We start from the raw sequence: 23,195 nt of genomic DNA, 5'->3' as shown, positions 1-23,195 counted from the left end.
ACCCCCCCCCCCCCCCCCGAAAATACGACCGGAAATAATGTGACACACGGATGCTACAGGAGACAGACACATAACATGGTAAAATACAAGTAACCACAGGTAAACACAGGGAGAAAACTGGCTCGTTTGGTGAAATAGAAGGAAATAATAATAAAAAAAAATTGTCAGTAAGCGCCACTGCGACACTTTCTTATGAGAACAGAATGAATAGACTTAAGTTTGTGCTCAGGTGATGATGCCTTCAGAAGAAAAATAATCATCTTCGTACAAACTTTTAACTCCAAAGAATCAAAGATGGAGCTGAAACATTAAAAGTTCATTTACAAACTAAGAAACTGCAGAAAATCTCACCTGGAGTTCTTGTTTTTGCCTGAACCGGACACGTCTCCCGCCACTCCTTCAGTCTCTGCGGAAACTGGGAGATCCACCTGAGGAGTCATCTGACCACGCCCACTCCGCACAGGGAGGTGTGGCCTTCAGGGGCAGCTCGTAAACTTTAAATATGACCTTTAGAGCAATTAAATCGCCTTTTATATGAAACACAGTAGTTGTCACTTTTCAATTACTCATGCTGATTTATTTAAGGCTCGGTTATTGTTTGGTTTCTCTTTTCTAATTTGCCATTTTCCTCTTTATACTTGTTCTGTTTTATCAATGTGGCATTTTCTTTTTTGAGCTGTCTATAGATTTTTTTTTTTTTAAAGTATATTTTTTTGGGCTTTTGTGCCTTTATTGGACAGGATAGTGGAGAGAGACAGGAAATGGGGAGGCAGAGAGAGGGGGAATGACATGCAGTAAAGGCTGTCCGATGCGGGACTCGAACCGGGGCCAACTGCAGCGAGGACTGTAGCCTCTACACATTTTGATTAATATTAGAATCAATTTTATTGGTAGTTTTACAGCTGATTCTACTTCACATTCATTTTTCCATTCTTTCAATGATAAAAGTTCGTGTGAAATATTAAATATGAGTTTTAGATAAAGGTTTTGGTGGAAAATGAGAAATAAAGAAATAATGTGAGAAAGGATTAAGAGTTTCATAAGATTAAAGATTGGAACAACCTTCTGATATCACCTGTTGATGTGTTATTTAGTGGAAGCTCTTAAAGATACAGAACAACAACTGAAGTACACCAACTTTCCCTTTAATCCTCAGATTTTATTTGGATTCAAGACATGTCCTCAGCATTGTAAAGAGTTAAATAGGCATTTGGATTTAAATTTAGAAATCCATCCTGCACACAAAAATTAAAACCACTTATACTTTTTAAAGATAAATGTTACGTGTCAGTTTCAGACAGAATTCCCACTTTCTCTGTCCCTAAATGTCACTTGCCCTTACACTCAACACTCAAATTTGACATTAAGCCAGCACATGTATAAAATGATAAAATATCTGTATAAAAATCTTCAAGTTAGTTTCTTCTTCAGCAGCTGAACAGAAAAAATGAGCCAAAATAAACGTTAAATACGGGGCAGTAGCATGTTTCAGAATTTTTTTTTATTACTAAAAAAGGCACCAAATACAGGCATCATATTGATAGCATCATAGTTATTTTCCACAAAATGATAGCACCAAAAAAATATAATGTTATTTCCCAGAATTCCCCCGTTCCGATGTCGTTTGATAGGCACAGTTGAAAGAAGACAGGAGGTGAATCAAAGAGACGAATGGAGAGAAACGATTTGTTTTTCTTTTGCAGTGCTCTCCCACCAGTGTCATACACTTTAAAAAAAAAACAATAAAAAATTACAGTAACCTTAACATCATGGGTACATCAGTAGCTGAGCGTAACATAATATATCATAAGAGGGTACGATAGTAATACATAAATGAAGAAAAGAGTGAGATGTGAGTGGGTTTTGTGTCTTTGGGCAGAACGAAGGCAGCTAGACGCACATCTCTTACAAAATACATCATTTAAAAAGTGATTCTTTTTTCATTAGAACAGGAGTAAGGCGAAAGCGCTCAGTCGTGCGGACGGGATCGAAACTTTTGCTCTGGCGTCGGATTTCTGTTACAATCACGTGGAAATTTTCACTTTTCTCGCTCTTGGGAGAGAAAAAAAAAAAAAGAAAGAAAAAGAAAACACTTTGGATGATTCGCTTTGAGATTCATGAGGAAAATACTGCATGGCACTTATAATATTGGCAGCTGTCAGAGTACGAACAAAAGAAAAAAAAAAAGGGAAGAGTTATCTGTTTGTTCAACGTGACAGTACAAATATCTCTAAATAAGGCGTGACATACACTTTTTTAATAATGTAATAAAAAAAAAAGGTCCTGCTCATGAGGGAAGGATTAACAAAAGTTATGGCATAATTGCACTTGAAAAGTTATCATTCATTTGTGTTATTATTTACACTCCGCACTCATTCCGCCTCAGGCCATAGCAGCACACCGTGCCTGCTTAATACTTTTCACAGGAAGTCAGAAGCAGCTGATGCAGAAGTCGCTCGAGTTAATTTTGACCGAAGGATAACGGGAAAAAAAAACTTCTACCCCAGCTACCGCCTCAGCGGCGGTGGCGTTTAATAGCAGTGACGTGACTGGATACAGCAGAGAAGCGACTTTGTACGAAACAATCACCAGTGTCTGAGCTACCTGTCACCATTTTGGTGCTAAAGAAGGACGCGGACGTCAAGTAAAACAGCGATGAGAAGAAGGAGAGTCCGGATGATGGGATGCAGATGTTTTGGCTGTTTCATGCAGCTGACTGGTTCGTGGATTCCTGAGGTAGCCCAGTTGTGAAATGATTAAAACGCCGTGTAGCTGTCTGCACTTCACACTCTTCCCTTTTTCAAAGTGGTATAAAAATACATTAACAAACATCTCGCTCCTTAAGTACAAACTTTCTTTTAGAAAATACTTTTTTTTTATTTTTTAATTTTTACTTCCCTCTTCCTCCTCCTCCTCCTCCTGATCTTCTCCTCTTCCTCTAATCTTCCTCGTCAGTCTTTCAGACCTCAGTGCCGTCGTTGAGGTTGTTGTGGAGTTTGACCTCCAGGTTGACCTGTTTGACCTTGGCCTTGCTGTTGGCTTCCTGGTTGCGGTTGAGGATGTTGATGTTCCTCACCGTGCAGTGTTTGGTGCTGAAGTTCTTCTCCACACACTTGTCCATGCACACCTCCACCTTGGTGTTGAGCGGATACTCCTCGTAGACTTTCTGTGACTTCTTGGTCTTCTTCTTGGCCGACCGTCGGCAGCGGCGGAACAGGAAGCAGGAGGCCAGCAGCACCAGGACGAGCAGGGTGACGGCGGCCACGCCCCCGCCCACCGAGCTGCCCACGTGGGCGTTGAAGGTGGCGGAGGGCCCGGCCTCCAGGCGGAGCGACTTCATGTTGGTGCCATTCTTCACCTGGTCGCCCTCATTGTCATAGATGAGCGACTCGTCGAGCGTCAGGCGCCCGCTGCGGTCCACCAGGTCGCGTTTGGGGCGGCTCAGCTGATAGGTCACTGAGCGCTGAATCCTGGGGCTGGACCGCGACTCTGGGCTGATCACATAAATCACCTGCAGGTACCACTGGTGCCCCGCCTCCACCTGTCAATCAACAGAGAGAGAGAGAGAGAAGAAAAAGGGCATTAGCTAGTGACGGACTCTGATTAATTATAAACTTCTTCTTCTTCTTTAATCGACCGCTCAAAGCACTTGATGAATGTATGTCTCGTTCACACACACATTCACACAAACTCTCTGGAGGAGCCAGGGGTCTTAAAACTGAAATCAGGTCCGTAACAGTCTGAGAGATGTTAAGTCTATATCTATGGGAAATTAAATTCAGAAAGATAAAGTTTAAAGCAACATCAGTCACATCAGGTGACCCCACACACCTTGTAGAGGGCGTCGACCTTCATCGTGAAGCCGTCGACGCCCGGCATGGCCGTCATGGACTGCAGCTCGGGGAGGTCTGAGGCCAGGTGAGCCTCGAAGGGAACATCGTGGAAGAATCTGTCGCACACGTCCGGCTGTTTACGATCCTGCACAGGGGAAACGTGAAGAGAGAAAAGAACTTATTAGAGCTCCGAGCAGCTGGAGACGAGTTCAGCGGCAGGTGTTTGGAAAATTCAGCTTTGCTCACTAAAGTGGTGATGTTCAGGTGCAGCCGTGTTGCTTATTAGATTTAGGGATTGAGAAGCTGCAGGACAAACGCACGATGGTTTGTTACCGGCGACTGATTTGCATGGAGAAGAAGGTCAGTGATTTAAATAACCCACAGTCTTTGAATATCTTTGAAAAAATAATCAGGTGCCGAGGGCCGGACTGGTCAGACTGGTGGGACTGGTCAGACTGGTGTGGCAGGTACATTACAGGAGGAATATTAGGTCATAAGCAAGACGACAATGAGACGTGACATGAGTCTGCTGTTGTACTGATGGAGTGAACGCTGTGGAGACACATTATACCACATTTCATCATGAAAATAATTCATGATCTACTTTTTTCCCCAGCCTTTATTTGGTAACACAGTCTGAATCCTCAACATGTTCGTGCTTAATATTTAATCATGGTGCTGGTAATGATATTTCCCCCCAGGTCAGCGGACATGTCATGCATTTTGAATACAGCTCTTCGATCAGGAGCCACAGAGCAGGGTACACAAACAAACACCAGTACCAGCAGCAGGAAGCGATGCTTCAGGTGCTTGTTGGGCTGGATGCAGCCGTACTGCGGCCCCTCGTTGTACAACGTCCCGGTGGGGTCGAAGAAGGGGACGTATCCGTCGCGGCCGGTGCAGAGGTAAACCTTCTCCAGCTGCAGCTTGTAGGCTGCGTTCAGGTTCTGCTCAGGGTTCCAGAGCACCCTGCCGTACAGCGTCTGACCTGCAGAGAGCAGCAGAGGGACAGGTTTTCAGAAAGATATTTTTGAGTTTGTGCTGTGAGAAAGACTCAAACCTGAACCTGAACTGTGACTTATCCAAGTGTGCTGTCCAGTAAATTTTATCTGTGTTTTATGAATTCAAAAATCATCTGTTATATTATAAAAATGTGGAAACAATAGTACAGAAAAAATAGAAAGAGGAGTACGGCAGAAAGGAACAAGAAGCAGCTTGTGGTTCCTCAATAAGAATCTCTAAATCTCTGTTTGAGGAAGTTCTGTTTGGAGTGAGTGAACGTCCCGTCATACCCATGGAGAAAGCTCCCTTGTAGTCCATCTCAGCCATAGAGACGTCGGTGGCGGCCGGGTCCATCATGAACACCTTCTCGTTGTTACACAGCTGGAACTCCGTGTTGAGGGAGTAAACCACGGGAACGGGCCGGTTGGTCTGCTGGAAGGCGATCGGCACCAGGAACCTGACGAAGTGCAACACAGACAAACAATAGTTCAAGGTTCAGCTTCAGGTTACCAGCTGTTACTTCCTGTGACAGACGTATCACGACTCTCCACAGCTGTGCGGCGTGCAGGCCGTGACGGGACTTACTTCTCGGGAGCGTGAGCCGTGCAGGACAGAGGTTTGTCCCCGGGGTCGATCCAAGGCTGAGTGGGCTGCACGGTGCAGGGGATCAGGAAGACGGTGTACTCTCCTGAATAGTCCTTCCTGTTGAAGGACACACATTAAGACAGCATGAGGTACGGTGAGGCGGAGTTTTCAGCCGGCGCACCCGCCCTCCGGCTGCATGGCTGTGAGTGGATGGACTGACCTGCTGTAGGAGCTGGTCGCCCTCCACAGCTGGTACGGCGAGTCAAAGGTCTGAGCGCTCCACAGCAACTGCATGTCGAACTCGATGCCTCCGAGGTGGTCGGGGGCCATCAGGCGGGACTTGTGGCCCGGCAGAGTGTGGTGTTCAGGGACAAACTGACCTGGAGGAGGAAACACGGACAAATAAATTGTGTTTTTATTCCAGTGAAGCAGCTAGAATTTGTTGTATTAATACAATAACAGGCCGCTTCTAAATGAAAACCATGTAAATAAGGACTCATCATGGCTGCTGCAGCTAGAACAGGTAAATCCTGTGAACTGACCTCTGAACTTGGCGTGCGTTTTGAACTCAATCACCAGTCGTCCATCCTCTCTGATGTAGATCCTGATGATCTGCAGTCTGGCCGAGAGGACGCTGTCAGTCTGGATACCTGCACATGTAAAGCACCAGCCGAGGAGGCCGGAGGTCAGGGCAAGGTCACCTGTCTTATATCCAACACAACTACAAGGGACTGCACACAGCATAGGCAAAAACCACAATGTACTTATATACCACTGATTTAATGTACAAATCCCACTTCAAAGTTCACGTGCACTGAACTTCCTCTGCTCAGTATTCACTATAACTTGAGATTTCTGTATTTACAGTAGCTACAGTAAATGTTCTCATAATTACTTCGTTGAGACTCTACATATATTGTCAAACTGATCCAGGAGAAATGCATGATGGGAGACTCGGACTGACTTTACATTTTTGATTTGCTCATAAAAAAACATGCACAGTTTTCTGTGTCCGGTCCTGACCTGTCCTCCAGAGCACGGTGTCGTAGAAGAAAGAGAACTCCATCTCGGTGTGATGCTCCAGAGACGCCCAGCCTCTCGGCGCCGTCACGTAGATGTAAGACACATAGAGAGGAACCTGCACCGTCAGGAAGGACTGAGCCGAGTCCCGAACCTGGAAGAACAACAGCGTGTTTTGATGTTGGTTCTGAAGTAAAGTTTGATCAAAACTTTGTCTATGGAGGGCAGGTTGGGAAAACTACTCCGTTGAGGCGTCTACTTCTGATCTTCTTAACCTTAAGTTACGCAATGATTTTCTCACACTCATACATGGCGGTCACAGAAAGTACCTGGAAGTCGGCGGTGACGGAGCCGCTGCAGACATCGATGAGCTCCGTCATGTCGTAGTAGGCGTCGAAGGTCCAGATGCAGCTCTTGAGGTTGAGGTGCTTGTAGAGCTGGATGCTCTTGGCCTCCCGGACGTTGGGGTTGAACTGGTAAGGGCGGTCATAGCCCGGCCCCAGAGAGATGCTGTCGTAGGATACGTCATCCAGGAACCCGGATTCTGTGGAGGAAGGTTGTCAAAGGTCACATTAGCTGAAACACATCTAACAACATGGAAAAGAAAATATCATCTCTGTTTCAGGTCTCAGTGGAGCTCTGATGTTAGGAAGGATTCACAGCATGTCCACGTGTGCGTCTGCGACTCACCGGAGAGACCCTGCAGGTCTTTGAGGGTGACCAGGTTGGAGCAGACGTGCTGCTGCCTATAGATGGACTCTGACAGCAGGAAGTGCAGGTTGTGCAGAGGCATGGTGGACACCAGGGGGAGCATGCCATCCTGGTGGGGGATCTGCACTGAGATATGGATCCTGCACGGGGACAAACAGAGCAGAGAGAGAAAAGGCGTCAACAAACAAAACACCCGAGTTTCGGTCACACTGTCCAACCGCCTGCCACGCACCGGTTGGGGTGCTCCTTGTGCTTGACATCCAGGTATTTGAGCGTGGCGATGAAGGACTGGGCCTGGAAGCCTCTGGCGGTTCCCGTGGTAACAGGCGTGTGGCAGATGGAGCCCTCTGTGCCGATGGTGGCGATGTTGCTCCTCAGCGGCGTTCCGAGGTGACCGGCTTTATCCCTGGCCTGAGCCACGCAGCGGACGTGGAAGCGGCGGCTGAAGTAAATACTGTCCAGGACCTGAAAAGAGACAGACACTTCAGCACCCACTGCTCTCTGCGTCCGGTGGAGCCCACTGAGAGTATTTCTCGCCCTACGTCAACTCACCATATGGTTGACGCTGGTATACGGGGTGGTGTCTGTGACCGTCTCGAACGGGGACCGGGCCCCGTTGGTGTCGGTGGGGGCCGCCACTTCCCAGGAGAAGTGAACTTGCGTCTGGTTGATCCCGGCCTCTTCGCAGCGCTCCCTCATCACAGAGTACTTGGGGTAGTGGGGGTCGCAGGGGGTGACGCAGACCAGAGGGTAACCGGGGGAGGGAGTCTTCTTGCTGCCTTCCTTGATCACCTCCTGGACGTGATCGTAGTCAGCGAGCGAGACCACCTGAGGAGGAAGGAGGATGGTTCACGATAGACTTAATATTTTCATGGCATGTGAACACAGCTGCACTGACGCATTTATCGTAAAAGCTTCTGGTGAAATGCATGCAAAATGTGGAAGCTGTAGACGATGCCTGAAGGAGAATCAACAGCCATGTTTAGTGCTGCTGTTTTGGAGTGGCTGGATATGTATTGTTTCTTGTTTCTAGCGCCAGGCTCTGTAAGTGCTACAAACATGTTGAACTGTCAGCGCTGAGGGAAACAGACAAAAGAATATACGTCCTTCATAAACCTGCACATCCTGTTCTAGTTTCTTCTGCTGCTCGTGCTTTATATCTCTGTGTTGTGTTGTTCTTATATAATAAGAGACAGACTGTGAGCTGTAGTTTCTGGTTGAACTGGTTGTATCACAGCCTCCAGTTTTTCATTTAAAGCACAGTAAACACTTAAAAGTTAACTTAAAGTTTTCTTACAATAGGCGGGGCAGGCAGGATGAGGCTGCCTGCAGCCTCCTGGTCCAGAATGGTCACTGTCGCCATAGTGATCTCCCCGAGCACCGCCTCCACGGGGTCATCAGGGCCGAGGACCAATGAGAAGGACTCGTGCCACTCCCTGTCCTCATTGGACAGGATCTCCACTTTGAACAGGATGTGGTCCATTCCTACCGAATGAAGAAACCAGAAGATATTTAGTGAAATGATCCCGCTCGTACTCGCTCCTCCAACATCCACAACAAAGAAGAATGTCTTTCTACGGACAAAGCAATGTCTGGAAATCAGCTGTTCTCATCAGCTGATTTGTCACATGATGGTTTTCGAGCCACTGACCCGGGGTGTATTTAAGCACTCGGCTCTTGGGGTTGTAGTCGACTCCAGACTGGGCCGATCCATCCCGGGTGCTGCAGCGGATCTTGGAGGTTCGGTCCAGATCCCCCCGACGGATCACCTTGATGTTCAACACCTCGATGCCGTCCGGCCCAGGAGGCTCTCTGACCTGATAGGACGCCTGCTCGAACTCGATGGTGGGAGCTGGAGGAAGATACAAAGATGTTACAATATATCTCATCATCAATGGTTAACGTTGCTTATAAACAAATAAACTAAGAAACAATAAGAAACATTTATTGCACAACGATTCAACCAAACCAAATTTTCAATAAGTTACATTAATAGGATTTATTTATATAGCACCATTCGGACACAAGGCAGTTCACAGTGCATTTAAAAAAATTGGATTTAAAAGACAATAAAAAGCAGGGGTGGGTGGGAGTGGGAGTGGGGACACAGCAACTAAAAAGCTGCTTCACCTCGCTTGGTTCTGATTCGGGGGAACACTGAGTGAACCTGATTGGTCTGGATGCTTCGTAGCGTACAACCGGATCAGAGATGCATTTAGGTGACAGGACACTGTGCTTCATAGACAAGTAGGAGGATTTGGAAATCTATCATTTGACAAACAGGAAGCCAGAGCTGTGGTTTAATGAATAACAACAGACAGAGAGAGATATAAAGATCACTGAGGTTTTTGTTTTTTTTATAACCTGCATCATATTTGCAGTGAACACAGTGATATCTGACATCTGAAAAATACATTAGATCCTGTCCACATGCTGCTGGTACATAATGTATGCGGCAAACTTAAGCTTAATCGGTTCAGCACATGCTCTACTGGAGAATATGCACGTTGTTGTTCCACTAAACCATGATTTATGTTTTTCTCCTGCTGCATTAACAAAGACAAATTGACTTGATCCAGTTTTTCTACCTAAATAAATTAAAGAGCAACAGAAGTTCAGCGACATGACATCAGTGCATCAGCGTATCTGCTCTTTGTGGATCAGGAGTCGACTGTAGCTCCTGCTTACCGTCTTCATCGTTGGTGATGGTGATGGCGACGATGTCGTTAACGCCCACCATGGCGCCGCTCCAGTGGTCTCCCAGCGGCGTACCGAGGTGCACCTGGAACTCCTCCTCAGGCTCGAACACGGAGTCGTCATTGATGTGAACCGTGCAGTTCTTCACCTGGGACACAAAAATAAAAACAAAGAATGAACTTTAAACTGACGACAAAGATACAAAAAGACAAACTGAAAGAAAAAATTCTACCTTCTCTCCTTTGAGGAAAGTGATGCGTGACTCATCAGCGTTGCGCCGCTCCTCGAAGTCGTCCATCACCATGGCAGACATGGTCCGGGTGAAACACCGCACGGATGACTTGAAGGACAGGTCGCCCGTACGGATGATGGGGATGTGGAGGACGCTGTCCTTCTCCTTCACAGTGTAGACGCTCTTCTCAAACTGCATGCTGGGAACTGAGAGAGAGAAATATGATGGTCAATTCTAAATACTGGTCAACACTAATTTATGAAAATATGAGATGATAGGTCAATAAGATCAATAAAAATGGACAGTATATTGTTGATATATGGCCTCTGGTGTTTACGTACTGTCCTGGAAGGTGTCAGTGATGACCACGTTGGCTTCGTAGGGCTCCTGTAGGACAGCACCCTGAGGAGAACTGAGGAAGACCACGAAGGACTCGGATCCCTCGATGGACGGGTTCTGGACGTCGTCCATGATGGTCAAACTGCAGGTCTGTAAAAATAAATAAATAAATCAGCATAATGTAAACTCAGCGTATCTGATAGTTTCCTCAGCGGGTGCAGAGAAAGGTCAAATTCGTTATTTCTTCATGCATGATTTGGATTTTGTCTTTTGAGTTTTTCATGTTATTGTTCTCCATCAATCAGCCTCATCATCGGGCTATAAACACCCTGATGCGTCTCTAATACAGCCTTTATTGGTCTCCATGGAGACCTTGAACATCTTTATCCAGGTGAATATGTTGCTCTTGAAGAATAAATGAAGACGCTGCACCGGTTCAGTCGTGTAACTACTGGATATTTGTAAGAGAAGAACTGTAGCAGAGTCTCTCTCCTCACCTCCTCGGTTTTCCCAGGTTTGAACTCCACCTTCTTGGAGCTGGGGATGTAGTCGACCCCCGGGCTGGCTGAGGGGGGGTCTGAGGGTCGAGTGGCGCACCACACGGACGTCAACGAGGAGAGGTCGCTGCCGTGGCGCAGCACTGGTATTTCGATTGTGCCTGAAGTGTGGAGATAAAAAAAATTAAAGGCAGGTTTGGACATTTCTGTCTTCTCAAACTATAGATTCATCCTGAGGCGTTTTTTGTCAAGGTAAAGAAATGACAACCCGAGACACTGGGTGACCTTCAGTTACTCCGCTTTGCTTTGATCCACAATTTTAAAGTCATTTAGTCAATAGCAGCAGAGGGAAATTGACTGCGAAACTTAATTTTGCAGCGACTAATTGCACCGGTTGTTCGATGATGCACGGTTGCTGCCTTTATTCAAGATTAGAGCCACGTCAGAGCAGCACAAAAGGAAAGGAGAGAAGAGGGAGGGAGGGGTAGGTGTAGTTACAGTAGGAACGTATTAAAATAAATCCCTCTACTGAGAGATATATGACATCAGCTTTCAAGTTAAAATGCTGCTACAGGAGATTCTGAAGAATTATAGCGGGCGCAGTGTGACCGTGACTTATTATAAGAGGCTACTATCAATCCTGCGCTCCTGCTTCCAAACACAAAAATCTGTGACGTTTAAACCAGTGGGGTTTTTATTTTTAGGAACTATTATGTTGTCGCCAGCAGGAGCACATCTTATATTTGTTTGCTATCTATGTCTAAAAGATCATATCCATGGCGACAACTGGAGCATCAAGACGATTCTTGCTTTAACTCTTCTTTGCATCATAATTTCCCCTGGAGATCATCACGTTTCCACATTCCTCTTAAATAACATCCAGCAGGTTCTCGCAGAGAGAGAGAAGAGCGCCACACAGGTACTGCGTAGAGTCGTGTGTGTGAGAACATGGTTCATACCAGCGTCTTCGCTGAAAGTAAAAGTGGCGTTCCCGAGGGAGACGGTCGACGCATCGTTGGGTCCGTCGATGACGACCTTGGCCACTGTGACGTCCCCCATGCGGGCGTTGTCCGAGGCATCCGACAGCACCAGTTCGAACTCCTCGGACAGCTCGTACTCGCTGTCGTCGATGAGCTTGATGTCACAGGTGGTCATGCTGACGCCAGGGCCGAAGAGGACGCGGTTGTCGCTGGTCATGCCGCGGCTCTTGTAGTCGGAGCCGGACTCCAGGGCGTGGAGGCTGCTGCCCTGAGCTGACTTGGCCACAGTGTAGCAGAGGGCGGACACGGTGCTGGAGGCGTCACCTGAGCGGAGATGAGGGAGGAGAGGGAAGGGTCACTGCTGGTCATACATTAGTTACCATGGGAACAGTCAAAGAGGATAACATGGATGTTAGAATCCCCCCCCCCATTGCAGCTGGTACAGTGTTGGGTCACCTTTTCTCTCGATGGGGACGTGGATGAGTCCCGTGCTCTCGTTAACGTGGTAGGTCTTCTTATCGAACTGCAGGGTGGGTTCATCCTCTGTGTCGTTGATGTTGACGATGGCGCGAGTGTTCCCGCCTAGCAGCGCGTACACGGGCATGCTCAGCTCCACGTGGAAGCTCTCGGTTCCCTCGAACACCTTGTCGTCACTGATGACTATGGTGCACACCTTGGTGTCCTCGCGCTCATCAAACTGCACCTGTGAACGGGGGCAACAGCAGAGGCATCGATCAAAATAAAATATGAATGACGACAACAACAACATTGAGACAATAAAAGCTCAGGGTTACCTGTCCAGCATATTCCACATAGTCTTGCTGGCCGGGGCGCGATCCAACGCTGCCGGTGGAGGTGGCGCTGCCCTGTTCGGTGCGGCACAGGACGATGGCGTACTGGTTGAGGTTACCTGTTCGCTTCACCGTCACTGCCACCGTAGCAGCTTTCTCACTCACATTGTAGCTGTGGAACCATCAGAGGAAGAGAGAGATTCATTTAACGGTCTCATATTTTCTTCCTCTGTGTTTTATTTGAAGTGTTGATCCATAAGAAGATATATTTGTGGTTTTAAGTTTTAATTTGTGGTTGGTGAGCCAATCAGAAGAGAGGAGGCTCTGAGCCTCTCTTCTGATTGGCTGACTGTTTTTCTGAGCGATCAAATAAAAATATATCAGATTTCAGATAAAACACTCAGAGAAACCAAATCCTGCAAGGTTTGGATGGTGGGTCCAGGTGGGCGGGGCTTGGTGACTGCTTTCTTGTGACATCACAAAGTTCCAGAAGTCCTGACGGCTGGTTTTAAGGCTCAGTTTCTGAATACAGGCTGTGTGCATTTCTCTGTGGACTGAGGCTTTGATACTTTCACAGTATTAATATAGAAGCTAGACCTGATCTATAATCACACTACACATGGACAGAGACCTTTATACGAAACAGGACCTTTAAAGTAATTTCAGGAAACACCTCACACATAATACGAACCTTTTGTGCTCAAAGCTGATGAGGGACCACTGGATGTGGAAGACATTGTCGCTGACAACATTGGGTTTACTGTCCTTGACCAGGAACTTGAAGTTGTCCATGGTTTCTTGAACGTTCTCCTGATGCAGCACGTAGCGGATCAGACCCAGGTTGATGTCGGCTACGGAGGAACAAGGTCGGATTAATGAAGATCAAACTGTGAATTCTTTGATTCAGTTATTCTTACTTTACACTTGTGTCAGGTCATGAGAAGGATGAGCCTATCATACATCACGGAAGATGTCACTTTGACCTCACTGTGTGGAGAGGGACAGACGCAGACGCCGTCCCCGGGGATTGAGTCTTTGTGAAGAATGTATTTTCTGTGAAATAATGATTCCATAATTTGCAGCCTCCGTCCTCTTTCTATTCCTTGAGCGTAATGAAGAACACTTGAAAATGAAGATGAAAGTCGTCACAATTTGTGCTCAATTTCTATTTTCTAGAGGAGGTTGGGGAGAAGAAAACACTCTGTAATTGAGGGCAGAAAGCCAAAAAAAGAAAAGGGATGAGAGTCCCTGTGTTCAGAGAGCTGTTTGAATGACCTTCAGGAAGTCCACAATAAATACTTTCAGTAATGAACAGGAAACAGTGCTAAACTGGACCACGCAGGTAAAAAAATGTATGAAGTAGTATGAGAGGAAATGTTCACAGACGGTTTTGTAAAGTGAATCCCACCCACTTTATTTTTTTGTTTTTTACTCTCTCTCAGGGTAAAAGTTTATTTCAGTTATTGGACTTGTTATCATTAAGAAAATTATGTTTACAACGCAAACACATCAAAGTGACTGTTTCGAGTCGCTCTCCAGCCTCCAGGATCAACATTTTCACAAAGGCACGCTGACACTGATCCCTGGCTGCAGCCCAGAGGTGAAGATAAGCAGATGAGGAAGCTGCTGATTCCAACTGCAAATTGGCTGAGAGAACACGGGGCAAGGAGAAACGGGAGGAAGAAAAGCCGCTGAGGTGCCTTTCAACAAAAACCTTCAGAGAAGAAAAACACAGACAGGACTGGACAGGCGGGAATTTGGGGTTGAGTTTTTTGCGTCCTTGACCCTGCTACTCTTTTCCTTCTCCACCACTCCAGAGCGAGGGTGACTTCAAATCAAAAAGAAATGCAAGGGAGCAGAACTGGATCTAAGTGTAAGAAAAGTGATTCCCAAGATATTCCAAGGTAGATCTAAAGGGTCACAAGTTTTTAGGCAACTTTAAGCTTACAGTCTTGACTTTACACGTCTTTATTTAAAATAAAAAAAAATAGCAGCAGTGAGAAACGGAGAGACGGGGGCCTCTGTACCTTGTGTGAACGTGGCGATGGGGTTGCCAGGTTTCAGCTTGCTCTCCAGGAAGCCGTGCTTCGGCTCGGTGGTGATTTCATAAACCAGCTGTCCGTCATCTGTGTCGGGGTCCGTGGTCAGCAGCTCCTTCTTGGTGATCAGGTTGGTGGCCTGAAGGGACAATGAACACAAGTCCCTCATTTCACTGTGACCACACGGAGAATAAACATCGTAGTTTTTCATTGTCACAGTCATTTTAAATGTTCTAAAAGGAAAATTAGGTTTTTTTTGTGCAACTTTTGCAGTGGATTTGGATAAATAAAGAATTTCAGATATTTTAACTGTCAGATGTGAACACTATTTTGCCCGCCACACTATGTAGTGGTTTCCCAAAACTGATTGCAGATTAAAATCTTGACAAAATGTGTGGCTTTTTTTCCCAGAGCTGAAGTGGGTCGTTGAGTAGAGGGACAGACCTCCATCTGTCCTTTTGATTCAAGTGCCCTTGAGGCAGAATATGATAAAGTTACACCCACCTGGAGCACTTATGTCCAGCTGCAGCTCTATGGTTTTATGTGTCAATACCAGTTTAAAGGTCCTAGAAACATGCTAATCTAAAGGGTTTCAGTTCTGTATTAAGCTTGTAGATTCACCACATGCCGTGGAAGGAGAGAACAGGATTCCACCACATATCATAGAAGGTATGTTTGTTTATTATTGCGTCTATTTCAAAGGCAAATGAGCTTTGGCTATAAATGCCGGAGGTATGTGTTACTGGTTGAACACAGCTGCGTCCACTGGAAATTAAAAAAATGTTAGAAGCAGATGCAGGAGTTTAACATTGTGATAATTTGCCTCAGTGAAGACAGAACTCAGGATCAGTGAATGAAGCTGCATTCTTACAATATCCATAGCAACGAATGGGTTTCATTGTGATGACGTCTTTAAACCAGCAGAGGGCGCAAGTTAATTATACATAATGAATAAGCGGTGATGGCGCTCCTCTCAGACAGTTGATATGTTGCTATGATACAGTCGTGTTTCTCAGTCGCTCTCTTGGACACACGTTTTAAAGACTTTATTCAGTCTCCTGGGCGAACAAGCAGCTCTGCAACAAGCCAGCCCTCTGCTCGCTCTCAGCTTTTTAAAGTGTCCAGTGAAGCCAGCCTTATGTCCCGTGACCATGAGGCGACTGGGCATATCGCTCCTTTTTACGGCTCTTAAACATCCCAATTAAACAGAAAAAAATATATGTGAAGATATTCATAAAAATGTGAAGATGCAAAGGGAAGATTTATACCTTGGTGTCCATGTACTCCAGCCACTGCAAGCCCAAGTTAGTGACAATACGTGGTGTGCCATCGTCGACTGGGAGAATATCGATCTTGAACTTCTGGGGAGCAGCCGTCACTATCTGGGAAACCAGAAAACATGTGGAAAATACGTTTTCAAGGATGGTGGTGATATGACTTTTGAGAAGAGCTTAATAGAGAACAAAATGGTTTAAAGGTCCTATATAGTATAAAGGTATTTGTCCATGTGTAGTGTGATTATAGATCAGGTCTAGCTTCTATATTAATACTGTGAAAGTATCAAAGCCTCAGTCCACAGAGAAATGCACACAGCCTGTATTCAGAAACTGAGCCTCAAAACCAGCCTTCAGGATTTCCTGTAACTTTGTGACGTCACAACAAAGCAGCGTTGTAAATTGTTTACCTGAAAGATGCTATATTAGCATTTGATCACTCATAAAACAGTCGGCCAATCAGAAGAAAGGCTCAGAGCCTCCTCTCCTATGGATCAAACACAGGAAAGGTGTAACATATGGGACCTTTAAGACATTTTTTCCCCCAACATTCAGTTTAAAATGTCCTAACAACAAAACCACAGAAAGCATGTGGTTTTCAGCCAGCATGGGAATAGTTTTGGTTTCATCCGCCCAGGTTCTGAGATAATCTATCCCTCAGGTTTCTGCCTAGATCTGTGGTTGCAGTACGAGTGCCCTGCACAGTGACATTCAGCCCACATCCAATTCATGAAAGTCATAGGCACAAAAACAAGTTCTGTAGGTTATTACTTTATTGATTCGTCCCCCCCGTCAAAACCTATGATGCCGGGCAAAATCAAATAAACTGCTCCAATATCACCAGATACAACATGGTGTCTGCGGTACATGCGGGAATATTGGAGGAGCGACCTGTCATCACAAGAGACGCTGTTAAGTCCAACTCTGACACGTGCCCTTTGAAAGACGCCTTCATCCACACGGTTTATAGGAGCTCATACATTATTTAATAACAGGGGAGCTCCAGTGGGAACAGATTCACCTAAAACACCGGCTGCAAATGTGACCACTGAGGCAAGTGTCGTCAGGTGATGGAAAGGTAATAAACACAAGCCCAAGAAATGTGTGTGCGTGATGGTTGATGTCAATATTGTCTTGCTGTCATTCAATTGAATCATTCAGACTATTAGCAGAGACAGGTGGAGGAGGGCGGCTGAGAGGGACGGCTAAATTGACAAGCGGAGAAGTCAATTCACCCTGAGGCTTGCTCATAACTACCACCATAAAGCTGACATTAACAGCACACACACACACACACACACACACGCTCATACTCCTGTCCTTGTGAGGACCCTGATTTAATACATTGTTAACCTGTGGCTTCTGGTCGAGCCCAGAAAATAACCACCAGACCACAAGGGCTCGCAGGATGAATCCGAAGGATTTATGAGATTACCAGGGCGGGAAGTAGGAAAATACCAAATTCTGCACCACAGGTTTTTTAGGATTTTCTCGAATTATGTACTTTTCAAAAATGTCCTCACTTTCCAAGAATGTTCTCCTTTTTCAAAACGTCATTCCTTTTCCTTTGCCCTCACGTTCAAAAGATGTCCTGACTTTCCATAAATGCGCCTTGGTTTCCAAAGATGTCCAAAAAATATCCTTCTGCTTTTCACCTACATTATGTCCTCAGCTTTTCAAATGTTCTTACTTTCCTAAGATGTTCTCAGTCAAGAATGCATTCACTTTCCAGGGTTGGACTCTCTGCTGCATGTCTTTCCCCTTCTCTCTGTCCCTGCATTTCCTGTCCACATTCACTGTCCTGCCTAATAAAGGCATAAAAAAAAAAAACGTATAAAAATTGTTTCACTTTCCAAATATGTTCTCACTTTTCAAAAGTGTCCTTACTCTTCAGTTTTATAACCAGGTCCTCACAAAGACAGACATATAAGAACACACATGCCAAAAATGCTGATTCACACCTCCTGTCATAAAAAAGGCCAGACACACACACTGACCTTCAAATATACACATACACACATACATACACACACACGCACACGCACACACACACGCACACACACGCACGCACACACACACACACACACACACACACACCCACGAATGCCGAAACTCTGCTAATTCAATCATCTAGCTGCAATAAAGATGTCAGGAAGCTGCTTCACACCACACACACACACACACACACACACACACACACACACACACACACACACCCTCACAAACTTGGCCTTCCCGCTGTTGCAAAAATGACAGCGCACCGCACACATTGCACATGTCGTCACCTCTTTGCCGCCCTCCTCCACCATGAAGAGCAGGTTGGTGCCGTCAGCCACAGAGAAGGTGAAGCGGTCCTTGAGTGAGTTGGAGCCGTCGTGGTTGTAGCTGATGCGGTTCTGGTAGATGTCGTCCATGGTGAAGCTGCTGGTCTGCCGGTAGTGCTGGCCGTTGCCGGTGCGCTCGATGGTGCCGTGGCGAGGAGCCTGGACGATGGTGAAGACGATGGACTCCGCCTGGATGGACGAGAGGCCGAGGAGAGAAATGAAACCTGCAGCTGAATACTCTCAGTTCTTTAACGGCTATTGACGGCTTCCTAGAAACGAAGAAAAACCTCTAATTGCAGTCGAGTAGGAAAGTCGGGCTCAACGAGAGCTTGCCCACCGAAACAGGAAATTGCATTAATCACATAATCACTCCTGGAGTAAACTGTGAATCACAGATTGATGGGATTAAGAGTGTAAGACTCTCCTTAAATCAACTGAAAACAGGATTTGGAAAGTTGTTACCAGAAAAATAAATCTTTAGAAAACAGCTGGCCTTTTTTGAAGAGCTTAAACGTCTTAGTCGGGGGCCGGCTAAGCTGCTCATCACCGGCTATCATTTGGAAGTCAACTAAATAAATAAACACATAAATAAATATCGACAGTTGGATTTGTGTACCTCGGTGTCTGCGTCAGTGGCCTTCAGCTCGAATTCGGTGATGGTCTTCCTCACACCCTCCTGGACCCTCATGCCGGGGACCTGCAGCAGAGGCAGGGAGTCGTCCACTGGTTTGATGGTGATGTAGAAGGTCTGAGCAACCTGAGGACAACACACACAGGACAATATGAATCGATTTGAAGCTAAATAATAATTTATGCATATATTACTTGGGAATCAAAGACCTTTGTTACATATCTCCACATTTGGTGATTTAGAAATTTCCAGATAAAGTGAAGGATTTCGGATTCCTTTAAGGGTTGACTCCTTCACGTTTCTGTCATAAAACATTACAGGCATGATATTGTACTAAAAACAGAGTAACTTTGGAGACCCACTTGATTTGTATTCACACAGCTGAAGCCTCATATTAGCGTCCCCCTTCACTTAGATTGAAGGTGCTTTAGGAAGGGATTTTTCCTCAAAGCCAGTATGAAAGCGAGGAACAATTATAGTGAGGAAAAACTCTTTAATCTACCGTTTAAATTCAATAAACCCTTTAAAACCCATCGGATTATCTGAGGAATACTTTCTCACAAAGCTATAAAAAAAAACAAAACAGGTTGTTCTTCTTCGCTCATGAAAATGTTTCCAAGATAAGGACACAGATGATATGTAATGTTATTTTTCTGATGCTTCTCATCGACAGCTATGGTGATAGAGACGGTGCTGAACGTGTAAAACGAAACGTGCCACTGACTGAATACCAACACGTCTATATCGGGGGGGGTGTAACACAAATATACCCCTTGAGGAATCTCACCTCACCTCACCGCTGAGTAAAACATTCTGCTGTAATATCACTTTAATATGCAGGGAAAAAAAAAAAGACAAATTTTAATTCAAACCACTCGGCAAAACCACCCTTTCAAAAACAGGCCTCCTGACCGGAGAGAGGAGAGTTAACAACAAGTAAAAGCACCGAATCCACTTCACAAACACTAACCACTACAGCGGCCACAAAAGCCTCCGCACACTGCAGTCAGCTAGGCGTGAAGGCCAAATGACCTTTTTCACATGTTTACTCAAGTCCTTGTGGTTCTCATTAGTCGGGATTAGCAAGGCAGATTTATGCATGAGGAGAACTGTAGGGGGGGAGGGGGCACTTCCTCACCACTCTGAAAGCTTTTGCGTTCATTACCTTTGATATATATTTATTCATATATTTATATTTTATAAAATCTCTTTCTTGTATTGATAGAGAATCAGAAAACTGACTCTTTAAATTAAACAGACGTTGCAAAGATATTTCAAGAAGAATTTTGTCAAAACAAAAAAAAAAGGCTGAAGGATGTTTTAATTTTTAAACTTTTTACTTACAATAAATTTAACTTGGTGAGTTACATTAAAGTTGGAAATGTCTTTTGCAAGGGGTGGGTGAGTGGGGGGGTTCGGTGGTTGTGGGATGGTTTTCAAAATAAATAAATAAAAAATAAAGACAATCATGAATATTTTTTGAGAATGATATTTCCATTAACTCGCCCGTACCAGTGTTATAATACAGTCATTAACAAAGTCATTATAAAACAGATTTGAGCCAGTGAGTGAAATTAGCTCAGAGCGGCTGAATATGAAGCGGCCTGCCGGCTCGCGCTGCAGAGCGAGAAGAGATATGTGAAGGTGGGTCAAACTGCACCGCCAGGTATCATGAAAACACTCTTTCCTCGAGCATCGACAGATGGTTGGGAGCTCAGGGGGTGTGGGTCAAACTGAACCCAAAACCATCTTTATATCTTCACTTCTTTCCTCGTGTTTCCCTCTCGCTCTCACCTCATTTGTCCCGTCAGACACGGTGAAGGAGAACTGGTCGGCGTGTTTCTCCTCTTCGCTGGTGTGGACGTACTGGATGCTGCGCGACGCCAGATCGGCCTGGGTGAACGTGCTGATCCTGGTGCCTGAGAGAGAGAGAGAGAGAGAGAGAGAGAGAGAGAGAGAAAGAGAGAGGAACAGTTGTTGGAACAATCAACACCAACAAAAACAAAAAAATGATCTACTTCCCCTTTCTTTGAACACCCACGCACTCATCCTGCCGACACACAAACACAGAAAACATCATTAAGACATCGACTCTCTCTCCCTCTGTCTCTTTGAACACACGCAGCCACATGCACTCGTTTCCATGTTTTCTGCCCAATTCTTCAGTATCTCTTTGCATTATAAGTATTGCTTTTTTATCTTTTCTATTTTGGCATCAGATTGTTTTATGACCCCCCCCCCTTGGTATTTCATCTCAAATCTCACGCTGCGTTTTTTGTCTCTTCTCCTTGTTGGCTTTCATCATTTTAATGAGCAAATAAACTAAACTGAAACTAAAGTTAAACCTATCTAACGAGGCTCCAGCTCCTCTTTGCTCTCTGACGCCTCTGAGGATTAAAACTCAGTGGGAAGTGTAATCAGATTTGATTGCAACAATCAGACATTACTCTGTGTGGAAACTAAAGGCAATTGTCTAAAAAAAAATAAAGTGAAATACATTTTGCGTCTTCGCAATATGAATTTTATTACCGCTTAAAAACACTTGCAAAATGAGACTATGCGGTTCTTTCTGTGATGCTAAATATATTTATGGTTATGTTTGATATGAAGCGTGTCCATATGAGTTAAATAGTTACGTATGATGACTGCAAAAGAAAGTTCAGTCAAATTTCCTTTTTTTTTCTTCTGATTTCCATCTCAGAGATTCATTTTCTACCATTTGATTTTCACAGCAGACACTTCAACAAATTAAATGTTATCACAGAAATTGCTATATTATTACTAGATGGGTGTAGACAGGTTTTTTATGCTTTGAAATGAAAGCGTGTGATTTAAAACTAACAGCGTTTCACCACTGATGATGTTGGTTTTTTTTTTTTTAAATGAGGCAGTTAGTGTTTGTTGCAGGCCTGTCACCGTATGAAGGGACACTCATCGATCTATAAATGGACCTTTCATGCCGCCGGTGACTTTGATGTGTAATAACTTGTTGCATATTACGGCCCCACTGATGGCATCAAAGTTATTTCCCTAAGCAGGGCTGGGGATGGATGAAAAGTTATTTCTCAGTGCAGATGGGAGGAATTTCTCCAAAATAAAAAAATAAAAATAAAAAAACAACTCCCACTGAAGCAGGTCAGATATAACACGAGGAGGGCGATAACTCATTCAAACGTCACAGAGGCCTTGAGGAAATGGAAACTGAGGCTCTTCAACATCCATCATCTTCACGTCAGCTTCTGACACAGTGAAACCAGCAGGAGTCTATGGTCCTGCTAGCCTGTCGCATCAATTTCCCCCCGGCTAGAAAATTATACATCATCATAATCAGGACAGGCAGGCGGGGGAGACATAAGCAATATTCTCAGACAGTGATGAAAATCCTGTCTCTCCCCCCCCCCCATCATATTAAAGGGCATTGTGTTTTCTATTCCGATTGTCTTCACAAGAAATAGCAGGGAAATGTTTTTGTTTTGCAGTGGTTCAGACACTGGCTGAACGCCATATCGGCAAATCAGTGACAATCTTTCTTCAAAAAGACAAAAGATGAAAAAGGTTTTTAAAAAGTTATTTGCTCAAAACTTAGCAGAAAAGTTTGGTAATGTGTTTTGGTTACGGTTAAAAAGTGCAAAGCCTCCTGGGGAAGGGGAATTTTCTTGATTACTTGTGAATTTAATTCTCTCTAAACCCCAAAGTAAAAACATTAACAGTTGTAGCTGTAGCACTCGCTGCAAAAGAAAAAACAATGGCTCAGTGGTTGGACTGCAGTTTTAACCTGGTGGTCAATAGTTAGTTTTACTGCCCATTGTCCTGCAGACAACAAAGAAAACAAAATGACTGTCTGTCAAAGAGACTGACGGAGTAACTGAAGGACAATGTCAGCTCATTTTAGCTCGTCTCTTCCATCCTACATATCAGCACCCTGACCCTCTCCTCTCCTGATGAGGATTCAGACGACTCTCGTTTTGCACATACCAATAAAAGTTGATGATGTTGACTCAGAGTGAAGTCTCTCCTGATTGAAATGTCTTTGTCTCTCTCACTATCAAGCTATTAAACACTAACGACGTCCCAGCAGGTGATGAGTCTTCAGTGTCACAACTGGCGAATAATCAGATTTTGTCCTAATCACAGACGAAGAGAAGAGTTTTTATGATCTGAAATTATTTTAGAGTGTATGTAAAGTGTATTTTATGTAAGCTTATGTGGTAGGTTATGGCGTATTATTGACTTATTTATA

At 44.9% G+C, this 23,195-nt stretch overlaps 2 protein-coding genes across 2 annotated transcripts in view; both read right to left on the bottom strand.

Moving 5' to 3' along the window:
- Positions 1-417, bottom strand: part of anxa3a (annexin A3a) — a 7,968-nt gene extending 7,551 nt beyond the window's left edge. The window contains exon 1 of the mRNA XM_023414326.2: positions 352-417. The gene's annotated coding sequence lies outside the window, so the exon portion shown is untranslated. The remainder of the gene's footprint in view (positions 1-351) is intronic.
- Positions 418-1,482: 1,065 nt separating this feature from the next.
- fras1 (Fraser extracellular matrix complex subunit 1) overlaps positions 1,483-23,195 on the bottom strand; it is a 157,166-nt gene continuing 135,453 nt past the window's right edge. The window contains exons 46-72 of the mRNA XM_087176054.1: positions 20,750-20,874; positions 18,941-19,081; positions 18,286-18,513; positions 15,995-16,108; positions 14,715-14,865; positions 13,379-13,538; positions 12,691-12,859; positions 12,353-12,599; positions 11,876-12,220; positions 10,917-11,077; positions 10,422-10,569; positions 10,081-10,286; positions 9,840-9,996; positions 8,803-9,003; positions 8,449-8,636; positions 7,704-7,979; positions 7,384-7,616; positions 7,131-7,291; positions 6,770-6,984; positions 6,444-6,594; positions 5,963-6,070; positions 5,641-5,800; positions 5,421-5,537; positions 5,126-5,292; positions 4,616-4,821; positions 3,832-3,978; positions 1,483-3,541 (exon numbers count right to left, since the gene is read on the bottom strand). Coding sequence (XP_087032180.1) covers positions 2,960-3,541; positions 3,832-3,978; positions 4,616-4,821; positions 5,126-5,292; positions 5,421-5,537; positions 5,641-5,800; positions 5,963-6,070; positions 6,444-6,594; positions 6,770-6,984; positions 7,131-7,291; positions 7,384-7,616; positions 7,704-7,979; positions 8,449-8,636; positions 8,803-9,003; positions 9,840-9,996; positions 10,081-10,286; positions 10,422-10,569; positions 10,917-11,077; positions 11,876-12,220; positions 12,353-12,599; positions 12,691-12,859; positions 13,379-13,538; positions 14,715-14,865; positions 15,995-16,108; positions 18,286-18,513; positions 18,941-19,081; positions 20,750-20,874 — 5,264 coding nt within the window. The 3' untranslated portion in view covers positions 1,483-2,959. The remainder of the gene's footprint in view (positions 3,542-3,831; positions 3,979-4,615; positions 4,822-5,125; positions 5,293-5,420; positions 5,538-5,640; positions 5,801-5,962; positions 6,071-6,443; positions 6,595-6,769; positions 6,985-7,130; positions 7,292-7,383; positions 7,617-7,703; positions 7,980-8,448; positions 8,637-8,802; positions 9,004-9,839; positions 9,997-10,080; positions 10,287-10,421; positions 10,570-10,916; positions 11,078-11,875; positions 12,221-12,352; positions 12,600-12,690; positions 12,860-13,378; positions 13,539-14,714; positions 14,866-15,994; positions 16,109-18,285; positions 18,514-18,940; positions 19,082-20,749; positions 20,875-23,195) is intronic.

The sequence above is a fragment of the Seriola lalandi genome, unplaced genomic scaffold (genome assembly GCF_002814215.2).
Source record: "Seriola lalandi dorsalis isolate HSWRI2012SDOR001 ecotype SW California unplaced genomic scaffold, Sedor1 jcf7180002054524, whole genome shotgun sequence".
NCBI classification, from domain to species: Eukaryota; Metazoa; Chordata; class Actinopteri; order Carangiformes; family Carangidae; genus Seriola; species Seriola lalandi.
The sequence above is the reverse complement of the archived record's forward strand: the minus strand, read 5'-3'. Positions and strand labels throughout refer to the sequence as shown.